A 24,273-nucleotide genomic window follows, 5' to 3' on the forward strand; every position below is an offset into this window, starting at 1 on the left:
CTGACAGAATTGTAACCCTTCTCACAATATGGGTATATATATGAGATAATCCAGCTCCTCACGCTATTTTTCCTGGACACTTCCCTCCTAGAGTTGACACAGGCGCTTGTCCTCTGGTCTCTACAGAGCTGTTACCCTAGGGGTTTCCTTCACATGTACCTTGGTAATTTCCATGTTGGACCTTTATTTCCTCAATTCCACGGCTTCTTTGTTCTGTTTTAGAAAAGAGAAAGCATGCAAGGCAAAAATCTTTTTTTTTTCATTTTGAGGAACTGTTCTTCCCTCCCGCCCCACACTTGATTAATAATTTGGCTGGATTCTAGGTTGAAAATCCCTTTTCCTCAAAAATAAAACTCCTGCATCTTTATTTTCTAGCTTCTACAATTGCCTTTAAAATGTTTTATGCCATTCTGATTCCTGGACATATGATCAGTGACTTGCTTTTTGTCCTCTCTTTGGAAAATTTTAGGAACTTCTTTTTTTTTTTCCCTTATAAATTTATTTATTTATTTAGTTTTAGCTGCGTTGGGTCTTCGTTGCTGCGCACAGGCTTTCTCTAGTTGCTGCGAGCTGGGGCTACTCTTCGTTGCAGTGTGCAGGCTTCTCATTGCAGTGGCTTCTCTTTGCTGCGGAGCACAGGCTCTAGGCGCACGGGCTTCAGTGGTTGTGGCGTGTGGGCTCAGTAATTGTGGCGTGCAGGCTTTAGAGTGCAGGCTCAGTAGTTGTGGCACATGGGCTTAGTTGCTCTGTGCATGTGGGATCTTCCTGGACCAGGGCTCAAACCCCTGTCCTCTGCATTGGCAGGCAGATTCTTAACCACTGCACCACCAGGGAAGTCCCAGGAACTGCTTCTTATCTGTGGTACATTTTACTCATCTGGACACTCAGCATGGAAAATCATCCCTTTTACTTCTGGGATTTTTAAATATTATTTCTTTGGTAATAAAGAAAACTCTTTGTTCCCTTCATTTCCTTGTTCTAGAAATCCTAGTAGTTGGATAATGGTCACCTTTGTTGTATCCTTTTCTTTTATTAGCTGTTTTCTCCTATTTTCTACTCTTTGTATTTTTGCTCTCAATTCTGGTATATTTCCTTAATTTTTTAATAGAATTTAAAAATTTAATTTTCCACAGACTCCTTCTTATATTTTGACTGCCTCTGAAAATAGTATTCTGATTTTTCCGTACATGCAAAGTTTTCTTTTATCTTTCCGAGGATACTAATCATAGTTTTTTTTAAAGTGTTAATTTGCTTCCTGCATTGTCTTGGCTTCCTTTTTGCCTCATTGTTCTGGGATCTGTTTGTAATATGAGAAGCTTTTCTCAAATGTTTTGTAATTTGTGGCTGATCTTCATATTTAATAGTGAGACCTAAGAATCGGAGCCTATGTCTGTGGCAGCTTCCTTTTGGTTGTCAGGGGGGACCCTGATGTTCCGCTGGGGTCGCCTGATGACAGCACCTGGATGTCTTCCCTGGCATACGCCAGTTTCCCCAGAGAGGAATCTGCTGGTCTCCTGCCTGGGCAATAAACCAGGGCGTCGAGTCGGGGAAGAGGGCTGGAGGTCTCAAGGCTCAGGATGGGGATTCTCATTTAATTTCCTTCTCCATTTTTAGCACAGCGCCTTAGTATGACTGGTATCTTTGAACTTGGAGTTGCTCTGGTTCTGTGTGTGTGTGTGTGTGTGTGTGTATGTGTGTATGTGTGTGTATGTGTGTGTGTGGGGTGTGGTTTAGCAGAGGAAAGCCTCCTGCTGCTGTGGGGCGGGGATCTAGGGTCTACTTAGCTCTTAAAACAAACTTTTAAATATTCACCTTGCTTTCAGTCCTGCCCCTCAACCCTGCATTCAGAGATACTTGCTACCTCGAATTCCAGAGTGTTTATGTGGTTCTATAGTGAAAAACATCACTTAATTCTTGTCTTCTCCCTCTGCAGGCAGCCAGCTTTCATCTCTCTTGGCTCTGCTAAATGACCACACCTCCACCTGCTTTCCTTCCTCCAAAAATGTTTCCTTGTGCTCTATCTATTCTCCTGATCTTGTTTATCCTCTTGAGATCACAACATTTCCTCTATAATGTCATTTTAGTAAGGTTTGGGGAGAGAATAAAACTAAAATGCATAAATTCAATGCCTCATCTTTAACAAGAAAGTGCCTCTGTAGATTTTTTTTTTAGTTTTTTGTGGGGGAGAGAAGAGACAATGAAGGTGGACTAAAAGAACTCACAGAGCTGCTTTTCCCAAACTACTCTTATTCAGCCAGTGTCCTAGTGGTTCTGACGACTGGTTCTCAAGTGCACTTCAGTTCTTCCACTGCCTTTCCTGCTGGCTACCAAGGCAGCGTCCATGATTGTCTCTTTTGCCCTGACCTTATCGGACAGGGTGCCCTTAGGTGCTGAGTGCCAGAATCAAGGTGCGGGGTCCACAGCGGAGGGCCACGGGCTCTACACCCCCATCAGTCTAAGTTCACATGGGGCCAGCTGCCTCTCCACAGAGAGTGCTACAAGCACCCTTCTCCCCAACCCCACTCTGAGACTGTTTTGTTGGGTTGAATGCATAAGGATTGACTGCAACTGGGTTTATAAACCTTAGTCTGGTCCTTCATTTTTAGGACTCAGTTTCTGCATCGTAAAATGGAACACTGAATCCAAAACTTTTTCGGCTTCTTTTAGCTTTGATATTCTAAGATTGTAGTAAGATAGAAAAAGTGAACAAAAAACCCTATCTATCAAAATAATACAACTACATAGCCAGACACCATTCACTTCATGAAATTTTTGCCGGGTATTTATTTTACGACAGTGGAGGATGCGGCTCTTGCTTTCAAGGGCCCTGCCACGTGGTAGGGTGGGTAAGTCACATATGAATGAATCATTTAAGGTAGAAAGAGGGAAGGCCCATTAGAATGGAGTAGAGAATACACTGCTGAAGCACAGAGGAGAGAGAGATGATTTCCAACTGGGGAGATGTGAGAAGGCTTCATGGAGGAGGTCTTCTGTTTGGGACACAACCAAGGTGCGAGATAGAACAGTTTCTGAAACTACACTGATATGAGTTATATAGAAGGCTTTGACTAGGGATGGACAGAGATGGAGGTTCAATATGTCTGGAGGGTTTGGCAAGAGAAAACAGGTGGTAGCCGAGGGCAGCATCTGGGGTTAAGGAGGCCCGACATGGGGTAATGAAATGTTCCAATAGGTTGTCACAGGGGCTATTAGGAGCAAGTTACAATTAGAGATTCAAACAGGCAGGCAGCATTTGAAAATCTGTCAGCAAGGAACAGGGCACTAGCCACCAGACTGAAGTGCAGGAGTAGGATTCTCTGCGAAGAATGTCTTCAAGAGTAGAGTAGGTTTTGCCAAGCGCAAAGCAGGATTCCCTTCACAGAGGAACCAATGAACCAGCTGAGACACAAGGCAGGGACTCAGACACAAGGCTGTGAGACGCGCGTCTAGTGGACCTGAACAGGGCTGCAAGGGATTGATTCTTGGGAGTAAGACTGAGTTTAGTTTTAAGACATAGGTGTGGTTGAGTGGGACCATGGCAATGTTGAGTCCCAGAATTCAGGATTCTTCCTACTTTTTGGGACAAGACATGAGCTTGTCAGGGGAGTCAGAGGGAACAGCATTTAAGAGCACCCGTCTATGAGGAATCAAGGGATGTCAAGGTTGTGAATCCTTTGAGATGCTCATTGAAGGATGTGGATGGAAATCAAGAATACGGAGGGCATTCCAGGAATGATAGAAGGAATAATGAAGAGAGGTTGAGAAATGCAGAGCAGGTATAAGGAACTGCAAATGGCCCAGTGTGACCAAAGCACAGATTGTGAGAGGAGAATCTATGGAAAATAAATGGATGTAAAGAGAGGCTGCTGCAGCCTGGGGCTGCCATGGAGGCTGTGCTCAGGAATCTGTAATAGACTCTAGACTCTACAGGCAGTGGGTTACAAAAAAGTGAGCTAATTAAAGCACAGGAGGCTGGAGACATGGGAAGTTTGGGAAGCATCAGATAGGGATGATAAAGGCTTGAAACAGGGTAATTGCAGGGAAATGGTAAGGGACAGACAGTATATGAATATAGCCTCCAGGAAGGAACTTTGAATTTTTTCCATATGGTACTAATAAAAACTTCAACTGGCTTTGTTCATGTAGAAATCATCGCAGCCAGTACAGGCTCAACTGTATATTTGTGCTGGCTCTCTTAGATGAGAGGAGTAATCTGTGACCTTGAAATAGAGTATTGCTAACAATTTCTATGGGGCCCATATGGAGAACAAGCCCATTGTCATGACTGACATTATAGCGTGACATTGGGCCAATAATTAAACTGATTAAACTATCATCATTACTGCTAATGAGAACAGCTGCTGTTTATTAAGTGCCTGTTATGTCCCAGCTAGATTACATAGCTTATCTCAAATCTGACACAGTTAGTATTATTGTTCCCATTTTACATATGAGAAAATTGCTTAGTGAATTAAGCAATGTGAGCAAGTTCACACAGCTTGTAAGTAGCAGAACTCGGTTTTAAACTAGTCTGTTTGATCTAACACCCTGAGATCTTTCCAATAAAGATTCTATATTGCTTCTGCTTACTAAAGATAGTCTTATTTATGTATATTTTGGTAGAAAGCATATAAATGTAGTTATTTTCCTCTTTGTTGGAATTCTTTTACCATAACTAAAAATTCCTTTAAAACATCATATATATGTGTGTGTACATGCATATATACGTGGCCAAAAATATACATATAAATTTTGTGCAAACTGGAAAAGTGCCTGTAATTTTTCTTTTATTTCTTACAGTTTCACGGTCCTTTACTCACCTTGGTTGACCTTGTAGACCTTTGTGTAGATATTTCAAAAGGCTGTGTCTACTTGGAGCAGATGCACTTCATTCACAGGTACAGTGACATTCTGGATAAAGGGTTCTTACGAAGATTGGCACAAGAATCACCTGTAGTTTGGGTAGAATATACAAGATAATTAACATTTTCATTCCTTCAAAATAGCAATAGTTTCTGTTAAAATCTCTCTTTTCTACAGACCTCCTAGTGTTACTTGTCTGATCTCTGGAACTTTATTATTATTATTATTAAAGTATAGCTTCTGCCATAGGGATCTAGCAGCTCGGAATTGCCTCGTCTCTGTAAAAGACTACACTAGCCCATCACGGATAGTGAAGATTGGGGACTTTGGACTCGCGAGGGACATCTATAAAAATGATTACTATAGAAAGAGAGGAGAAGGCCTGCTCCCTGTTCGGTGGATGGCTCCAGAAAGTTTGATGGATGGAATCTTCACTACTCAGTCTGATGTATGGTGAGCTTAACAGGACACAGAGAAACGTGGGCAGAACCATCCAATGCCCGAGCCAGAAGGGATCTTAAAAGGTCATCTAGTCTTGTTTTTTACGTGAGAAAACATAAGACCAGAGAGGTTAAGTGATTTGCCTCAAGCTAAAGTGAAAGCTGGTGGGCAAGGAAGGGCTATTCCTGGGTCTCAACAGTTTATACCTCTCCCTCCAATTCGTTTTAATCCGTTACCTTACTGGTGTATGTGGAATAGAGCCATTTATTTCAGATAGCTTACTACTCTCCACAAGTGCAGAGGCTATGACTAATAGGAATTGGTGCCTATGAATTAATGTCCAAGTATGTGTCCAAATGCCTACTATTTTGGGATGTTTGGTCATTAATTTATACACAGAATTTAAATCATGGATCTCAAAACGATTAGGACATGAGGGAGGTTTGGACATCTCTTTATTATTTGAATAGAACCCCTCATTTTTGCTTGTTGACCCCAAACTTTTGATTAAAGCTGCTCAAAATGTAAAGGTTCATCCAATACCTTTTAAGCTGGACTGGACCTCTGCAAAACTGGGGATGAAATAAAGTCGGTCTTCAGTGTTGTCAGTTTATATTCATGCCTTCCCTCTCCACATTTACTAGCACTCAAACTCAGGAAGAAAGGTGAAATGCTTTCTTGCTCACCCCTAGTGTGTTTGCATAATGAAGCTATGAAAGCCATAGGTAATGGAGGTCCGCAGTGCAGATTCAGCCAGGGAAGAGGAGCACAGCGTGTGTGTGTGTGTGTGTGTGTGTGTGTGTGTGTGTGTGTGTGCGCCCCCACTAAGCCTTCCTATCACCTTTGAAGTGTTGCTAGTATGCAGTTGCTTGTTCTCTTTTTCTTGAGGTCAACTTGCTTTTAAGTCTCCCATTTGCCTTTTATGGGGCCAAAAATGCCAATCACAAAGTAGACTCTGATAGCCCCAGGAATAATTATGTTGGAAAAACTACTGTAAACATGATGTTTCTAATATGTATAATTAAAGCAAACTCTTTAATATCTTTAGGTCTTTTGGAATTTTGATTTGGGAAATTTTAACTCTTGGTCATCAGCCTTATCCAGCTCATTCTAACCTTGATGTTTTAAGCTATGTGCAAACAGGAGGGAGACTGGAGCCACCGAGAAATTGTCCCGATGATCTGTAAGTTAATTATGTTCCATAAGTACCCAAGAACAAAAACATGTGCACATGCAATCACGTGCCTCATTGGTATGGTATTTTTAAATAAAAACTGAGTCTATATATTTGTATATCTTATGTAAAATGTAAATTATTGTGGCACTTAATTTACTAAATACATGATGGTTTCTTTTTATTTATATATATATATACATGATATTTCATTTCAGAAGCAAAATCTAGAACAGCAGAATATGTTTATACTCTAGGTTAAGAGAATTCTAATAAATAAATAAAAGCTCTTTGTGTATATGTGTGCGTGTGTGCGTGTGTGTGTGTGTGTGTGTGTGTGTATTCACATATATACTCATTTCATTTTGGAAGATCTAATTTGACTAACATCTTAACCTGCATATTAAAAGGTTCTATTAACTAGAAATATATTGTTTAATAGTTGGATTGCTTTTGTTGATAAAGCTGATATTGGGATATAGTACTGCTAAAAATTATATAGGTTGTTATCTATTTATGAACTTCACAAGAAGTGGCTACATAAGTATTAGTTACTTTATCAAATTGATCCTGGCAACTATTGAATTCTAATAGATTTGTGATCCTTGGAACAGCAGGTGATTTTGATCTAATTATAAAGGAAAAACAAGCCAAGTAATTTTGCTGAGTACTAATCTACCTTCTTCTGAACAACCTTGGCAGAAATATCAAGTCTTGACACTTTTTCTAAGAGGTGTTTTACCCAAGAAATTTCTAAAAGAACATATAATCAAAGTATAAACTCCTCTGTTGTGTGCACTACACCATGCTAAGGCCTGTATGGAATACAGAGGTGTTTAAACCAGAGCCACGCTTCTTCAGCATCTCTGAATGTATTTTGAAAGAAAAGACACACACATGGAGCAGCTGGATAACAAGCCAACATGTAATAAAGTGCTAAACTGCGTGGTACAGACAAGTGCAAAAGGAATTAGCAGTATGCGGATACACACCATGATTGCACTGCCTTGCCTATGCTGTGTTATTTAGAGGATTATTCAGACTACAGCCAAAGATGATTAAGATCTGGGCACCTTGGCTGGATGTTCTATGGGTGAATGTTTTTGTATTATTTAAATCTTCCAGCTAGAAGAAGATTGGAATCACTGTCTGTTTCTGCTTAGCTCTTATAGCCTCTGGGATATTTACAGAAGGATCAGTTATACACATACCTGAACAAGTTTGGTGGCAGTGTCTAAAAGTATGACTCATGATCCTTTTGGGGCAGATGGAAAAACTTAGAGAAGTTAGGACTAAGAAAGTTACACAAAATTTGAAAAACTTTAGTCTAGGGCTTGAGGAAAAAAACCCAGCATACCTAGGTATAAAATACATTTTAATTAGTTAGCAAACTAATCACTGTTTTGCATCTCTTACACATCTATTGATCACTCAGAAAATTTCTCCCAAATTTCAGTTGCATGAAATTTTCCTTGTGCTGTTAGAATTCTATTTGGCATAACTTCCCCTCTAGAGGGTAATGCACCTCATCATAATTAGGCTCTTTTTTTGGATAGGCACTCTAGGAATCAGTCACTGAATTATACGTTTTGACTTATGTGTTCATTTATTTTGTTTGGGGAAGAGGGAGGTGGATAATTAATTGCCCTATTGTGGAGAAGAAAAATGCGGGTATGTTGAACTTTGCTCTATCCAAGGGTATCCAAAAATTCAATTAGAAGGAGGAGAAAGAAGGAGTGCTAGAAAAGTTCTAGAAAAATATTCCTGATTATAAGTGGAAAAAGATAATATTCTATATAATTTTATCTTGAATAATTATTCAGTTGGATACATTATTGCTCTAATTTTATAAAAATATAGTTTCCTTGAAGCTAAAATTTCCATTGCTGATTTTGAAGTTCATTTGAACATCAGTAATTAAAAAGTGAACAATGCTCCAAGCCCTCTAAGGGCTGCATGCTCCAGATCCCTAGGAAGGGTTAACGACCCATGGCCAACCAGGAAGACAAGCTGTGCTAAGGAAATAGAGCTCTCAGCGATGCCATTCAATCTGTCCACGGCCTTAAGTTGTCACGATAAAGATTAACTACTCTCCTTAGAGTACAGAGGGAACTGATTTTTATTTGAAGCAGTTCTCGGAGATCATAGGCCCAGCTTAGAGGGTTGAAAGTCTGTGCTGAGCCAGGCTGCACCTTCTATTCACTGCTTAAATACTCAGCACCTGGATGCACTCTGGGGCAGGTGAGTCCGTAGATGGCTAGCTATTAATGGAATGTGAGAGTTCAGAGCATTCCTGCCCTTCTTTCCATAGCCTGGGATGGACGGTGCAAAGCCCAGCCCTCAGCATTCTCTTCAGCTTTTAGTTTGCACAACAACCAGGCACTCTCAAGAATAAACGGGATCAAAGGGCAATCTACATCAAGTGGGAGCTCTTTCACAGGTATCACAGGGGCAACTGAAATTACTGGAGAGTCTCTCCAATGACGGAGGCAACAATGGGAGAACATGGAGGCTCACCACCTTATTTTTACCCCTTAAGAATACGTATACCTAGACGCTAATTGATGCTAACTGGGTCTTTCCGGGATTGGGTATTTTAAAATCTGTATTTTATGTGCTGTGCTTAAATACTTATAGAAACTCATCCCCTTAATACTGAAAGATGCCATGGAGTTTTCAACTGTTGAATTTCAATTGCCTTACGAATCCAAGGATTTTACTCATAGAGACTATTAATGAACATGGTTAATGAGGTTGTGCTATTGTGGAAAAAACTGAAGCAAAGAGGAGTAAAGGGGTTGGCATAGTGAATGGAAGAATTTGAACCGGAACACTTAGCTAAATGAGACATTTCAAGTATAATGTGTGAGTATCTGTTTAGAGGTAGAACAACCAGCCCAGGTAAATTTTAATAAAAGTGAAGGAGCTGTCAGTTTATTTAGACTAATATGCTTGAATATTTGTAACTATAACTTGGTACAAGTATTTAATGCATGATACTGAATTGTGACAAGTATGTATTTGTAAGGAAAGACCCCTATGCCAAAGATACAGTTGTTGTTAATTTACCTGAAAGATGTAAGAAATGCATTTTTTAGGATTGATAAAATTTTAAAAGCCTAGTCATTTATTCCATTGTCACCTTAAAGCTGTTTAAGAGCACAAGTTTTACTCTTTACTTTTAAATGACTACTGCTTTATAGAGCTCCCCTTTTCTTAATCTAGGGCAATCCAGTGCTCATTTGGCCCTGGACAGTGGGAGAGAAAGGTTTTAAATACCATCAGGTCCATTGTTTTTGCCATCAGAGAGTTAAGAGTAATGATGGACTCAATGTAAATTAAAGCCTCCATAGATGAAAATTAGGAATATCTGCTTAAATAACTTGCACAGATTAAACTTTTGGAGGGGAGTGTGAGTGGGTGAAGTACAGAGTGGCAAAGGGGCGACTGTATGGATGGCTTCTCTCCCCTCTCCATCCGTCCTCCTCTCGCTCCTTCCTTCTCACTAAATCATCTCCATTAAGTGTCTTGAATACTTTGTAGAATGAGGTGGGATATAAATAAATAAATTAGAAACTTCATAATTGAAATATGACAAGTCTTGAGAGATTCAATGTATCCTCTGGCAGTATCTCAGAATCGCAACTTTCTTTTTAGAAGGGATAGGCTCCCTGTGGCAAGTTACACTTCACTTTCTCCTCTCACCTCTTAGGACAACCCTAAGATTCCCATCAAGATTCTAACTTTAACTCCATGATTGAATATCAGTTACACAATGTTATTTCAGAGTCGAATTGTCTTTCACTGACTTCTCTGTCATCCCTGTTTCTAAATGTCACAGATTATAAAGAAATATGTAAAAGATTAGGTTCTTAGCGATGATTCTAATCTTTAAAAAATAAAGCCAAGTTTGGCACTCCATATCCAGAATGTAAATTCCTTGTAATATATATGAAAAGTCATCAGATCAATACTGAAAAACAGACCAATATTAGGTTTCTCCATGATACTCTGATATTGAGTATTAACTCTGACCTGAGGTGCTTGCAAGAATGAAAGAGATGGAAGTGGAGTCTGCATGCCATATACAGATACAGCTAGTTTAAATACAATGCCTATGATGATTTCTGCGTCATTGTCACCTAGCAATATGAATATTTTCTTACTCCCGCTCCACTGTCATTGTCTTAGTCTAACACCATTATCTTTCACCTAGTCTTCTTCAATAACTTCCTTCGCTTCGTCCCAGCTTACTGGACATATATTCACTACCAAATGTGAAATAGATAGCTAGTGGGAAGCAGCCATATAGCACACGGAGATCAGCTCAGTGCTTTGTGACCACCTAGAGGGGTGGGATAGGGAGGGTGGAAGGGAGACGCAAGAGGGAGGAGATGTGGGGATACGTGTATCTGTATAGCTGATTCACTTTGTTATACAGTAGCAACTAACACACCATTGTAAAGCAATTATACCCCAATAAAGATGTTAAAAAAAACACAACTTCCTTGCTTCCAACTTGCCCCTCTACAATCAATTCTCCACATATATCAACTAGAGTCATCCTTTAAAGATGTAAAGGTCATGCCCACTTAAAAACCTTGGACAGCTTCCATTGCAGTGCCATAAAATCCAGCACCTAGCCTGGCCCTTGATCTGTGTGATCCTCACCTCTCTGACCTCATCTTTTATACTCTCCCCCTCAATGACTGCTCTACAGCCACACTGGCTTTCCTTCACATTCTAAAATGTGCCAAGCTCTTTCCCAATTTAGGAATTTACACATGCTTTTGCCTCTTCTAGTGTGTTCCCTGACTTCCATCCCCACCCAGTCCCCATGACTAGCATCTTATTTTCCTACAGAGTTCATTGGCTTAAACATCGCCTCTGCAGAGGGTCCTTCTATAAGCAATTTGCCAAAAATGTTCCATCTCTAATTAGAGCTCACATCTGTTTTCTTTAGTACTTTTTTTTAGAACTTATAATTTGTAATTGTATATTTATCTGTTGATATGGTAGTACTAATATTTTTAAATACTTCCCAGTTTATGTTTCTTTAGCAGTTTTTCTCTCTCTGCCCCCAATCGGCCTTCTAGATCCAGAAAGTAAAAAAGAGAACAGGTACTTGACCTTTTTAGTGAGTCAGTAGACTTGGAAATGAAGCTTGGAGGAGAGAGAGGGTTATCTGTTGGGTTGGCTAAAAAGTGTCTTTGATTTTTAAGTAAAAATAAAAGACACATTTTTCATTTTCACCAAGAACTTTATTGAACACTGTATTCACCCTCTTATTCCACTACCTTCTGACATTTTTCAGGCAACTTAATAATTCCATCTTCCCAAAACTTATCTTTTTGAGCAAAGAACTGTTCCAGGTGTCTTTTACAGTCTTCCAGGGAATTGAAATATTTTCCATTAAGAGAATTTTGTAAAGACCAAAATAAATGGAAATCTGAAGGCACAATGTCTGGTGAATACAGCAGATGAATCAGAACTTCCCAGCCAAGCTGTAACAGTTTTTGACTGGTCATCAAAGAAACACGTGCTCTTTCGTTAACCTGATGGAAGATTATGCATTTTCTGTTGACTAATTCTGGACGCTTGTCGTCGAGTGCTGCTTTCAGCTGGTCTAACTGGTAGCAGTACTTGTTGGAATTAATCGTTTGGTTTTCCGGAAGTAGTTCTTAATACAGGATTCCCTTCCAATCCCACCATATATACATAACCTTCTTTGAAGACCGGCTTTTGGTGTGGTTGGTGGTGGTTTATTTCGCTTGCCCCACAATCTCTTCCATTCTACGTTATTGTACAGTATCCACTTTTCACCACCCATCACAATTTGTTTTAAAAACGGAATGTTTTTGTTACGTTTAAGGAGAGAATCGCATGAGGAAACACAGTCAAGAAGGTTTTTCTTGCTTAACTTATGTGGAACCCAAACATAAAAGCGATTAACATAACCAAGCTGTTGCAAATGATTTTCAGCACTTGATTTGGACATTTTGAGTATGTCAGCTATCTCCCGTGTGGTATAACGTCGACTATTCTCAATTAATGTCTCGATTCGATAACTATCAACTTCAACTGGTCTACCCGACCCTGGAAGCATCCTCCAGCGAGAAATCTCCAGCACGAAACTTCACAAACCACTTTTGACACATTCGATCAGTCACAGCACCTTCTTCATACATTGCGCAAGTCTTTTTTTGCGTTTCGGTTGCATTTTTACCTTTCTTGAAATAATAAAGCATAATATGCTGAAAATGTTGCTTTTTTCCCTTCCACCTTCAATATTGAAATGGCCACACCTGACAAGTTTTTTTTATAATGCACGCTGACGTGACAGCTGTCACATACAATCTAACAAAATTGTTTTGAATGAAGTTAAAGACAACTAAGTGCTACTAGAGCCACCTTACGGAGAAAAACGAACGAGCCTTTTAGCCCACCCAACAGACTCCTTTAGCTCCTTGTTAGCTTGCTAAATGCCAGGTGTGAGCAACTAAACCTATAATTCTATATAAGGATAGTCTAATAAAAAAAGAGGAATTGAAGAGAAACTCAACTCCTTCTAAGCCCCGGGCAAGTGTAGGAAGAAGAGACCTTAACAGACAGAGGTAGAAGGATGAAGATGTTGGATATTTAGGTCTCGAAACCTCTGTAGGCCTCAGTTAGATTAGGTGCGGGTGACACCAAGCACAGGGAGCAACTGCCCACTCCTCCCAGTTTGGCAGGATGGCAAGGAGATCACTGAGCAGGGGATCCCCCACATTGACACGGACACCCAGCATCATGAACAGGGTAGGATGGCATGTCCAGACAGGGAACATGTAGCTTGCCCTTCTAAGCCTCCTTTGTTTCCTGTGTAGAGTGAACATTTTGTCGAAGGCTGGAGATTCAGCCGAGGAGCATCCTCGGGCATGCAACAGAAACAGGAAGGGATTTCCTGGGCCTTGTCGGCAGATACGGGACATGATGCCGTCTCAGAGGCCTGCAGCTAGAGAGAGAAAAGGGGGGACCAGTTCAGGGAGAAGGGCCAAAAGAACAGGTTAAAGGGATCATAGACGGCAGAGAGCAGCTGATGCCTGCAGGATGGACCAGACCAGTCACTCCTTATGGAATTCCTCATCATTCCATTCTGAGACTAGAGAAGGAGGGCACAGTGAGGTCCAAAGGATCCTTCACTGTGCCAGTACAACTCACAAAAGACTTTCACCCCACATAAATCCTGATACCACCTTGGAGAGGAAGACAGAGGGAGTAGGAATAGCCTAAAGATAAGAGAGACTGAGTTATTATCCATAAAAGACTGAGGATTACCTAAAAAGGGTGGTTTAAAATATTGGAATGGGCTAGGTTATAAATGGCATTGTACTAATTTTCTTCTACTAGGTGGGGCTTTGAGAATTAGAACTATAAAAACTATAAAAGAGCTACATTTTCCCCCTGCTCCTATGAGTTGTAGTGGATAAATTTTGTCTCCCTCTTACGTTTGCTATATATATCGTATGAGGACAGGAGTCACACTGCCACATCTCTTACTCTTGATATACTGCTCATATATAGTAAGTGTCCAACAAATCTTTGCTGAATGAATGAATGAACATTAGTCAAGAGTTCTGCACAGACATTTCTTAGACAACCATTAAGGAAAAGAGAATGTTCAACAAGCTATCTATGTCTAGGAGAACTGAGTCTCTTAATGAACCTGGCAGTGTAATGAAGAGTAAAAGCATTAGAATTGGATCTGATTTCTACCTCTGGTTCTGCCACTAAGTATCTGTGTGGCTTGGAGTAAATCTTAGATTTTGTTTCAGATATCAGTGTATGAATGTAAAATTTAATCTCAGCTTCTTCAGTAAGTTTTATAGCTGTTAGTTTCCTAATGGGTTCAGTAAACATTTTCCAACCATCTATTTACTATCTATTTATTTAGATTAATAACTGCTGAATGTCAGCTTTTCAGAAGGAAGATGCCAGCCACTATTATATAAGAAACAAAAGCTTTTGTTCTGGTTCAGTTATATTAATTACGGAAAACTGGCAATACCTCAAATTCTTTTCCTTCTGAAATGACCTTACCTGGGTTATCAGTAATGGCTACCTAATCATATCCAATCACTATTTACTTCGTGTCCTTACCCACATATCCAGGTGGAATTTAATGACCCAGTGCTGGGCTCAAGAACCTGACCAAAGACCTACTTTCCATAAAATTCAAGAACAGCTTCAGTTATTCAGAAAATTTTCCTTAAATAGTATTTCTCAATGCAGAGGAGAAACAAACCCCAGTGGAGTCATAAATGAAGCCTTTGCAGGTAAGTTTGATTCTTCTTCAGAATTTTTGGGTTTTCTCTACAGTGTGAACTGAATAAGGTTAAAATGGGATGTACGTGGAAGACATCTTACAGTGCGTAAGAAGAATAATATACTGGCACCATCCTCATAATCAAGTATTTATTGTACTCCTCTTTGAAAATAATTTTGATTTGTTCATTAAATTTAAAAAAAAGAATAATGGTATGGCCCCTGGATTTATAATTTCAGATAGTAAGGATGAGAATTAACATGTTAGACTATATTTTCATGAGGCCTGTTCTCTCCGCCCTCCACCCCCATGCCAGTTTGCACCTCAGTGGCAGAGCTGAGTTAATTATAGTTGATGGTACATTATCGTCATTGGTCTATGCAAGACTTCTCTTTCATTTGTTTGTTTAGTCCCTTTGTCTCCATATTCCTCTCCTGTTCTATTTCCTCCCTCTACCTGCCAGGCAGCCATACTAATGTCTTTAATGTGTATCTTTTAATTTGTTGTATATTGTATGCATGGATACTATCGTGTTATGTAACGCTTCTTTTCTTTCTTTTTCATTAAGTACTGTGTTTTTAAGAGTCATCCATGTTGCTATGTATATGTGTAATCTGGTGCTTTTAACTGCTACTGAGTTTGCTATGATTATTGTAGTGGGTCACACCTTGCCAAGGTCTACTGTGATTCCACTACAGTATTTTGGTATTAAAACACAGTAGTCACTTAATTCATTTCCAAAATCAGATTTACAATACATTTGCCTAATTGGCTGCAGGAAAATAAATTTGAAAATGATCCTTTCCAGCTGCTCTTAAACTTCATCCCATTATTAAAAGTTCATAGGACCCTTTGTTCTTTTTCAAATGCAAACATTCTTGCTTAGAAATAAACCTGGCAAGATGGACCATGACTCAGAATCCCTCAGAAATTAAGACTCTCCGTCTCTGCACTGATTGATTACACAATGGCTGATGGTTGCCCTGGAGTCATCTCTCTACAGTGAGACCTTCACCGTGAGTGATGCACTTGACTAATAATAGCAGGGAAAAATACGAAGCCCAAGGGCGAATATCTGCTTGTCGTGTTTGCTGTGTTTCTGACTATACATTTTGAGTAACTTTGGATCCATGACATGAATGGAGATAAGACTCTGATCATGAGACTTCTTTAACACAAACAGCTAAGTGACAGATTGGAAAGGGCTGTGCTTGCTTTGAGCATGCATCCTGATCCTTAACAGAATAAGCCTTGTTAATAATCTCACATTGGCTCTACCTGCCTTCTCATCATGGAACCGAGCTGATTCTAGGAGTGCCAATGGTTGAGCCCTTACAAGTTATAACTGCAAGGCAACCCCATTTTTCTGGAGGGTTCTATACGTATACCTGACTGTGTGACGATCACCCAGGTTAAGAAAAAACGTATCTATAAGCCGTTCTGCATACAATAAAATCCTTCTCATTTTCTAAACGTTTGCTTAATGTATTCCTTTGAATGAATTTTTGGGAAAATTTAACAAGTTATTTCAACAGATACCTGTTGACTTTTGTGCAAGGCCTAGTATAGTGGTAAGCACCTGAATTTAATGTGTACTATTGGGATGCTTTAAAGAAAAAAAAGAGGCAAGAGTATTTCTTTCCCTTGAGAAACTATAGAGTCAGTTTCTTTAATCTCGTATGTAATGTTTAGTAGTGAGCTGTTCTTCTACTGGTGATTTTAAAAGTTGTCCTTGTCATAGGACTGTGTCTCTATCCACAGGAAAGGTGAGTGTCACCAGTCCGCTACTGAATAATACTGTTTTGCTCAAGCCATGTGAATCTGCCCCTGCTTGGCCTGGTTCTTATTGGTTGTAACTTCACATATGGAAACTTTAGAGGAACAACAATCTGGGGTGGTTTGCCAATATGTAAAATGAAATCTTTTGTTCCTGAGGTAGATGAATGGCAGTAAGTGGGTTGAGTTGATTGCAGAGATGTTTGAAAGGCAAGCAGAACGTGGTTTTGCTTACTGGGCACTGAAAGCATGATTTCCTTACTAAATCACTGCTCTGATCTCTAGAAGGCAAAGCTTAACTACTAAGCCTCTGATTCAGATTTTCTTGTGAATATCATTTTTGTGGCCTTTATAAAATGAAACACAATCATCATCTTCTTAAAGGTTTAAAAAAGAATTTTTATGTTATTTTACAATCAATCAAAAAAGTGACCCCTGATCCTTTCCGGTTTTTCTTCTAACTTTCCTAGTAATTAATCTCTGTAATAGTTCTTGCTATATTATTTTTATAACTGTATTTAAAGATCTTTATTAGAAAAGTAATTTATGTTTATTGTTTAAAAAACATATAAAAGTATCTAAGCAGTGTAAAAAGTTAGTCTCTTACTTCTTCCCTGTCCTTACTCCCCGTGCTAGCCATCGTTTGTGATTTGATTATATACTTCCAGATATTTTATATGCATATACAACCATTTACAGATATGTTCATTTGTGTATGTTTGTATACATACACACTGGCTGGTAGTCTAGAGGAATGAGTGAGATGTAGATTCTCTGGTCAGTTCTCCACCATTTTTCTTTTTTTTAACAAATGAGCTTATTTTTGAAGATTTGGTGAGCAGATGATTTTAAACTACATCTTCTTCCAGAAGCCAGGAGGCATTCTGTTGCCATTGAGAGGGAATTCATGTTCTGTGGGAGTCCTGCGGCAGCATGCCAAACCTACACTGTATGGCAGAGGGAGAGTCAATAAAATCCACTGAGAGGTTAATCCTAAACTGAGTCCTGCAGAGGGGTGAGAAGAAGGTATCTCAGGATAGAAGGAGCAGTATGTAGAAAGTCAGGGAATAATAGAGAATGGGGGTTCACAGAACTGCAGGTAGTTTATCACACTTGACGGTGGGAAATGGCAAGTGATGAAACTGGAGGAACGGTGGTCACACTAATCACATAAGAAATGAAAATTAATGAAAGCTGAAATAATGAATGGTGACAGGTATAGAAAGAAGGATATGGAAACCAGACTTACCACGGGGGTAGATGCTAGAGGATTTGGCATCTAATTGGGTGAAGAAGAGAGGAGACGATGGTGAATCCCAGTGATTTGAGAAACTAGGTGCAAAGCCATGCTTTTCCCAAAGGTGGGGGCACAGGAGGAGGAACAGCTTTACGCATGTTTGGTTTGAGCTGAATGTGGGAGAAATGAAGAAGCCCAGTATTCAGTTGGAAATACAGGTAGTTGAAGTCAAGGGTGTAATTGAGGTTATTCAATTAAAGTGTATAGAATTAGAAGAGAAGTAAACAGTGGATGGGACCCAGAAAACGGCCAATATATGAGGGACTGACAAAGAAAGATGATGGGCACTGATAGGAGAAGTCAGAAAGGGAAGAGGAAGGCTGTCATGGAAATCCAAAGGAGAGAGGCTCACAGACTTGAGAGTGGTCAAATGCTGCAGAGATAAAGAGTTCCATAGGGTTGCGAGGAATTTACAGTTGACTTATGTTATATTTTAAAATTCAACTCCTCGCTCACGGAAGCCTTTCCTTCTAATGAGTACAGACATTTTATATAAAAATTACAGAGGCTGTCATAATGGGTGTTAGAGGGCCTGAGAACTTAGTTTTACCTTAGGGTCTACCAGAAGTCTCCATGAACCCTTAAGAAAATCCTTTCACCATGTAGCATTACCTAGTTCATCTATGAGACCGAGGTAACAGTACATATAGAGAACAAAACTCTTTTTGTGAATGGCTTTTAATTGCAGTATTAGTTAAGTTTATTTTAGCACTTTTTTATATATCACTTGTGCTATATAAATTTAACTCATTAAATCCTCACAATAGCCCTATGAAGTGGGCATTATAATATTACCATTTTACAGCTGAAAAGATTGAGGTTAGTAACTTGCCCATGGTCATCCTGCTGAATGGGGCTGGAGTAGGACTCTATTCTAGAGCCTTTGCTCTCATCCTTCACAGAGACGTGGCTATGGTTAGAAAACTGCTCCCACACTCTCCCCACTTTGTTTTCTTTGGTATGCTGATTTATTTAGGTGCTAAGTTGTTGAAAGACTGAATTAAAATTCTAAATAATATTAAAAAAATAGAGAAGCAGACATAATGAGGCAGAATAAGGAGGCAGGAAGAGGTTAACAGGGAATATAATCAAACTCTGATAATTTAGATGGAAACAAGTAGTTCTGTGCCGTGACAGATATACAATTTTGGTACAAGAGAAATTCACATTCTGAGATTTACAATGAATGTAAATCCTGATGATAAGGAATAGAAAGAGATACGGGGGTCACCAAAAATTTTGATAATTCGATGTGACTGAACAAAAGTGGCAGAGAAGGGCTTCCCTGGTGGCACAGTGGTTGAGAGTCCGCCTGCCGATGTGGGGGACACGGGTTCGTTCCCCGGTCCGGGAAGATCTCACATGCCGCGGAGCGGCTGGGCCCGTGAGCCATGGCCGCTGAGCCTGTGCGTCCGGAGCCTGTGCTCCGCAACAGGAGAGGCCACAACAGTGATAGGCCCGCGTACCACATAAAAAAAAAAAAAAAAAGTGTTAGAGAAGAGAGAAGAAATAGAATGAAAAGCAGAGTTTGCATATTTGCAAAGGATAGAAATCATGGAACAGTCTCTTCAAGGCAAGCCTAAACTTAATTACCTTTTAAGTAAAAGAGAATGCATTTAATAATAGTTTGCTGCTTTGCAGACTGGTGGGCATATTTAACAAAACTGTAAGAAGTCTTCTTTGTTATTGTCGGAGGTATGTAAGAAGAGAGGAAAGCCACTGGGAGGACTTTTTTGAAAAAAAAAAAAAAAAGGCATTAGGATTTCAGGGAGCAATAATACCATGCCTATGCTATGGTCCTACTGACCTAATGGGGTGGAGAGGGGATAGAGAGAGAAGATTAGTAACATATCTGGGGATCTAGTAAAAATATCCCAGTGACTTCATCCAAACATTTGTGTAAACATCACCTCATCAGTCCCAGAGAGTTCCACAGGAAACAAATCTAAATGCTCTTCTGCTGTTCTAAACATAGCCAGTCAGCCAGCATATGTCTTGTCTGTAAATATCCTGTCTTACTTGGAAGTCTTTATTTTAATATTTCCCTCTTAAACCAAGGGTTGCCAAGTGCATGCCATCTTTGCTCAGGATCTCTCTCTGCTTTAAGGACCTGCAGGTTTTCCATACAGTAGTTTTTAAACCAAAATAAACAACCCGCCCCATCTCTCATAATTATGCAATAAGAAAATGTACTAATTGCTGAAAGCTTGCCAGGGTCAAGTTACTAAATATTGCCCTAAGTACTATGAACAAATGGAATAGTTAGCTAATGATTTTTCTTTGACATGTTGTACCCGAATTTGTAAAAAGAATTTATTTGCCTTATGTAAAAGATTTTTTTCCAAATAACTCAATATAGGCAAAAAATTAAATCATGTTTCAGTAGAAAGTTTTCCACTATGCTATTTAATGGACTAAATGTATGGCAGTGAAGCAGCTGATAACATGAGTAGCTAGACCTACCTATATTGTAGGTGTACATTTTTGTTGAAATTCTAAACTCCTTTAGCCTGATTTCTTTAAACCCTTCAGGAATATCATCCTAGTTTCCTCAGTAATCTGGGCTGCCGGGCAATTTAAAGTTAAATATCCTATTTCTTGCTATCACTTTTTGATATTTTCTATTGCTATTATCATGCATAGCAAGTTATTCTTATGAGTTTCTCAATGGCTATAAGTACATATTGACAATAATCATAACAGTTGGATCCTTCCATAGATATTCAGCACTTAGGCACTAACGAAACCTGACATCTGATAAACTTATTTCTGTGGGGGAGATATTTTACAACACTATCTGACTATTTGTGTGGCTTGAAATATACTAGGATGATGTTTGAACAGTGAAGAGGAACATGGGGTGATGCCCAAGAACCTGTGAGCCTGTAGCTCGGGCTTCTTGTTCTTCAGCAGTGGGGGAGTGTCTGAAAATGAAATAAACACCTAAGAAGACAGAGCAAGGACAGTGATTCACATGCTTCTTTAATAAAATAGGCTTTGTAGTTCAGGCTTGGAACTTGGTCATAGGTAGATCCGTTAAATTCCATCAGGGAGTAATAGATGCAATGGTGCTTCCCTTAGTCCTTTGAAATTATTTAAATTTTCCCCATATTTCAATTTAAATAAATCCAGCCTGGGTGTAGGTCAGGGCCAAGCACAGAAGCTTGGCAGCCCGGCAGGCCTCACCCACACATTTGGATGTTCTTGTGCTGGAAGTAGGAGGAGGAGAAAGGGAAGGACCTGCATCTACTGACTGGAATGTTTCTGATTAGTAAAACGTGATGCTGTATGAAAGGACAGTAATATTTCCGACTGTAAATTTTTCATCCAGGTAGTAACACCCAGAGATTGGAAAGCATTGTTAAAAAGCAAATAATTCCCACAATATACATTTGCATATTTATCTTGTTGACTCCCTAGAATTTTGCGGAATGTTTCAGAAACCCTGCGATTAGGTTTCAACAAGAATTCTTATACTTTTCTAAGTAAGAAGGTCAGCTTCTAAGTAGAGAAAGACAAAATAATATGAGCACAATTGTGAAGAAGGTCAAACTACCCTCTGGCTGCCCATCTTTCTATTGCCAGGCCCACCTCACAAACATGTGTGTCTGGAGTCAGTGCCTCTCAAGGACTCCTGCAGGGCACACTGCCCACCACCTTCTTGTCACACAGCACGGCAGCTCCACTCTCCCCTCAGGGAGGTGAACATGAGGACACAGACTGTAGGTTCAAATTCTAGTCGTGTGACCTTGGGAAAATTGTTGAACTCCTCTGTCCTCAATTTCCTCATCTGTTAAATGGAGATAGTGCCAGTACTGACTTAACAGGAGAATGAGTTAATATATGCATTTCGCTTAGAACAGTGCCTGGTACATAGAAAGTACTCTGTAAGTATTAATAACAATTATTATTATTATATTTCATATCAGTGCTTATCACCACCCGACATAAATCTAGTTTTGCACTAGCTTATTGTCTGTCTCTCCCCATTAGAATGTAAACCCCAAATAGCAACAAATGTGTTTTGCTCACTGCTGTATCATCAATACCTAGGACACAGCCTGGTGTGCAGTAGGCATGCAATAGATATTAGCTTAATAAATGATTAAATTACTTTATCTAAAGAAATACATCTTTAAAGGTAGGTATTTTAGCTGATGTGGCAAGATGAAAGGGTAAGCACTTCACACAAAAAGGGCAACCCTAGGGCCACTTAATTCCTGTCACAAAGACCATGACCTGTTTCACCTGTTATGGCAGAGTTAATCACTTCTGTGCTCTCATCACTTTATGTATTCCTTTCTTATATACGCACACATGACCTTCCATGGTACTATTTCTGCTTTCCTACTACACCGCAGTAGCGTCAAGGACAGGGAACATGTCTTGGACTTTTGTGTTCCCTTAGTGGTCATCATAAATATTTGCTGAACCAATGGGTAAGGCTGGTGTTGTTCTAATTCTCATACAGCCTGGATAGTACAGATAAAGGAAACCAAACAGATGCTAGAATAACTTTTGTATTTTTTTTCACAGATGAAGATGGTCATATGATTTGTTTGAATTCAGATGACGTTATATCAACTGCTTTACTGGAAACCAAGAACCAAGAAGGGTTAAACTATGTGGTACTGGCTACGGAATGCAGACAAGGTGAAGCAAATTCTGAGGGTCCTCTAAGCTCCAAGGCATCTGAACCTTGTGGTCTGAGGAAAGAAGAGAAGGAATCACATGCAGACAAAGACATCTGCCAAGAAAAACAAGTGGCTTACTGCCCTCCTGGCAAGCCTGAGGGCCTGAACTATGCCTGTCTCACTCACAGTGGATGTGGAGATGGGTCTGATTAATAGCTCTGTTTGGGAAATGCAGAGTTGAGAGAAACACTCCTCCCATTAAGTAGTCGCTGAAAGAAAGCCTAGTAGAATGATACATGTTGTGGGTGGTGGTCTATGACTCTGAATTAACACAGGGAAGTTCCTGAGTTCTCATCTTGGCCCCAAGAGCCATTTGGTTTTAGTTGTGACAATCCCCATACCAACTGTTTAACCTTCAGCAGAATTCTGAGGTGAACCTTTGAGCATTTGGGAAAGCTTAGAAAGACTTATGAGTCTGGAAATGAAACTGTGATTCCTCACCCCGAGGTCCCTTAGGCCACTGCCCACCCTTCAGTCTGGGCTGTAAGAGAAACATCTTACTTAGGTGGTTAAAGACTCAACACTTATGTTTAGGGACCTGAAGGAGGAGGATGAGAAGTGTGTTCAAGGGGCCAAATGAACTACAGATTATCCCAAAAGGCACAAAGGAAGTGACTAAATAACTCTACACGTACAGAAGGAACTAGCACCTATGACATGAGAAGTCATTTGGAAAGCTATTACTACAATATTGTCCTTAATGACTACTCTAAAATACTTTGTATTTTGGAGACTTGGAACAGCAGCTTCAGTCATAATGACAACAGGACTATGAAGGTCTCCACGTCCTAAAGTTTAGCATTCCACGATCTTTGGGTCATATAAAAGTCACTCTGTGACTTGTGTGCTGTTACAGAAATTAGCTAATATAAGGATGGTTTTTGTTTGCCATACCTTTTATACATAACATACTTAGGATTACATTTACTATCCAAGTGTCCTTAAAGTTAAACATAAATGATAATATAACGTTAATTCAAGCTGTGTGATTTTTAGCAACCACACAAAATAATAAACACCTAAATGAGAACTATTAAAAATTAAATGAGAGCACCTAAATGAGAGCAATTAAAAAACTGCTGCAGAGAAACACTCTGATTTAAAGCCAGTCGTATTTTTGCAGTTACCCATTTAAATCTGAAAGCCTCAAATGCTCTAATAGCAACACCAATGAAAGTATTGTGTGTTCCTTAGTTGCAGTATACAGGATGTTCACGAGCTATAAAGAACACTTTGATCATAACATTTGCTAAAAACTACTGTGGAAGAGGAACACGTATGTTTTCACCTTGGATCATTTAGTTCATTTTAAAATTTGCCTACTGCCTGAGAACCTGCACATTTGATAGGCTGTATGATGAGGAACACAGGGAGGTCAATGTGTCAATTCTGTGGTGAACAGCCCTCAAGTAAAGGTCCAGGATTTATGGCCACTCAGCCACATCTGTCATCTCACTGGACAAGGCAGAATATTTTCCCTCTGATCTTTTGACTTTCTAATGGGCACTGATCATTCTTTTTGTTAGCCCAGCATATGATGCCCCTTCCTGGGTTGGGGAATTCCTCTACCATTATATTCCGAGTGGGAGCTATGCTCCATTTGCTTCCCCGAGATTTCTCACAGTAAGAAGGCAGGCAAGTGACCCTAGCCCCTACCACTCAGACACAGCCACCACAGGCTTCTAATTGAGAGCGAAGGAAGCAAAGAAACAGGAACCACAGT

At 39.7% G+C, this 24,273-nt stretch overlaps 1 protein-coding gene across 2 annotated transcripts in view; it reads left to right on the forward strand.

Annotated features, from left to right (window-relative positions):
- ROS1 (ROS proto-oncogene 1, receptor tyrosine kinase) overlaps window positions 1-22,703 on the forward strand; it is a 112,346-nt gene extending 89,643 nt beyond the window's left edge. For both annotated transcript variants that reach the window (XM_065888762.1, XM_065888763.1), the window contains 5 exons: window positions 4,801-4,898; window positions 5,113-5,316; window positions 6,353-6,487; window positions 14,630-14,793; window positions 22,393-22,703. In XM_065888762.1, the coding sequence (XP_065744834.1) occupies window positions 4,801-4,898; window positions 5,113-5,316; window positions 6,353-6,487; window positions 14,630-14,793; window positions 22,393-22,703 (912 nt within the window). The remainder of the gene's footprint in view (window positions 1-4,800; window positions 4,899-5,112; window positions 5,317-6,352; window positions 6,488-14,629; window positions 14,794-22,392) is intronic.
- The last annotated feature ends 1,570 nt before the right edge of the window (window positions 22,704-24,273 follow it).

This window comes from Phocoena phocoena, chromosome 12 (genome assembly GCF_963924675.1).
Source record: "Phocoena phocoena chromosome 12, mPhoPho1.1, whole genome shotgun sequence".
Classification (NCBI taxonomy): domain Eukaryota; kingdom Metazoa; phylum Chordata; class Mammalia; order Artiodactyla; family Phocoenidae; genus Phocoena; species Phocoena phocoena.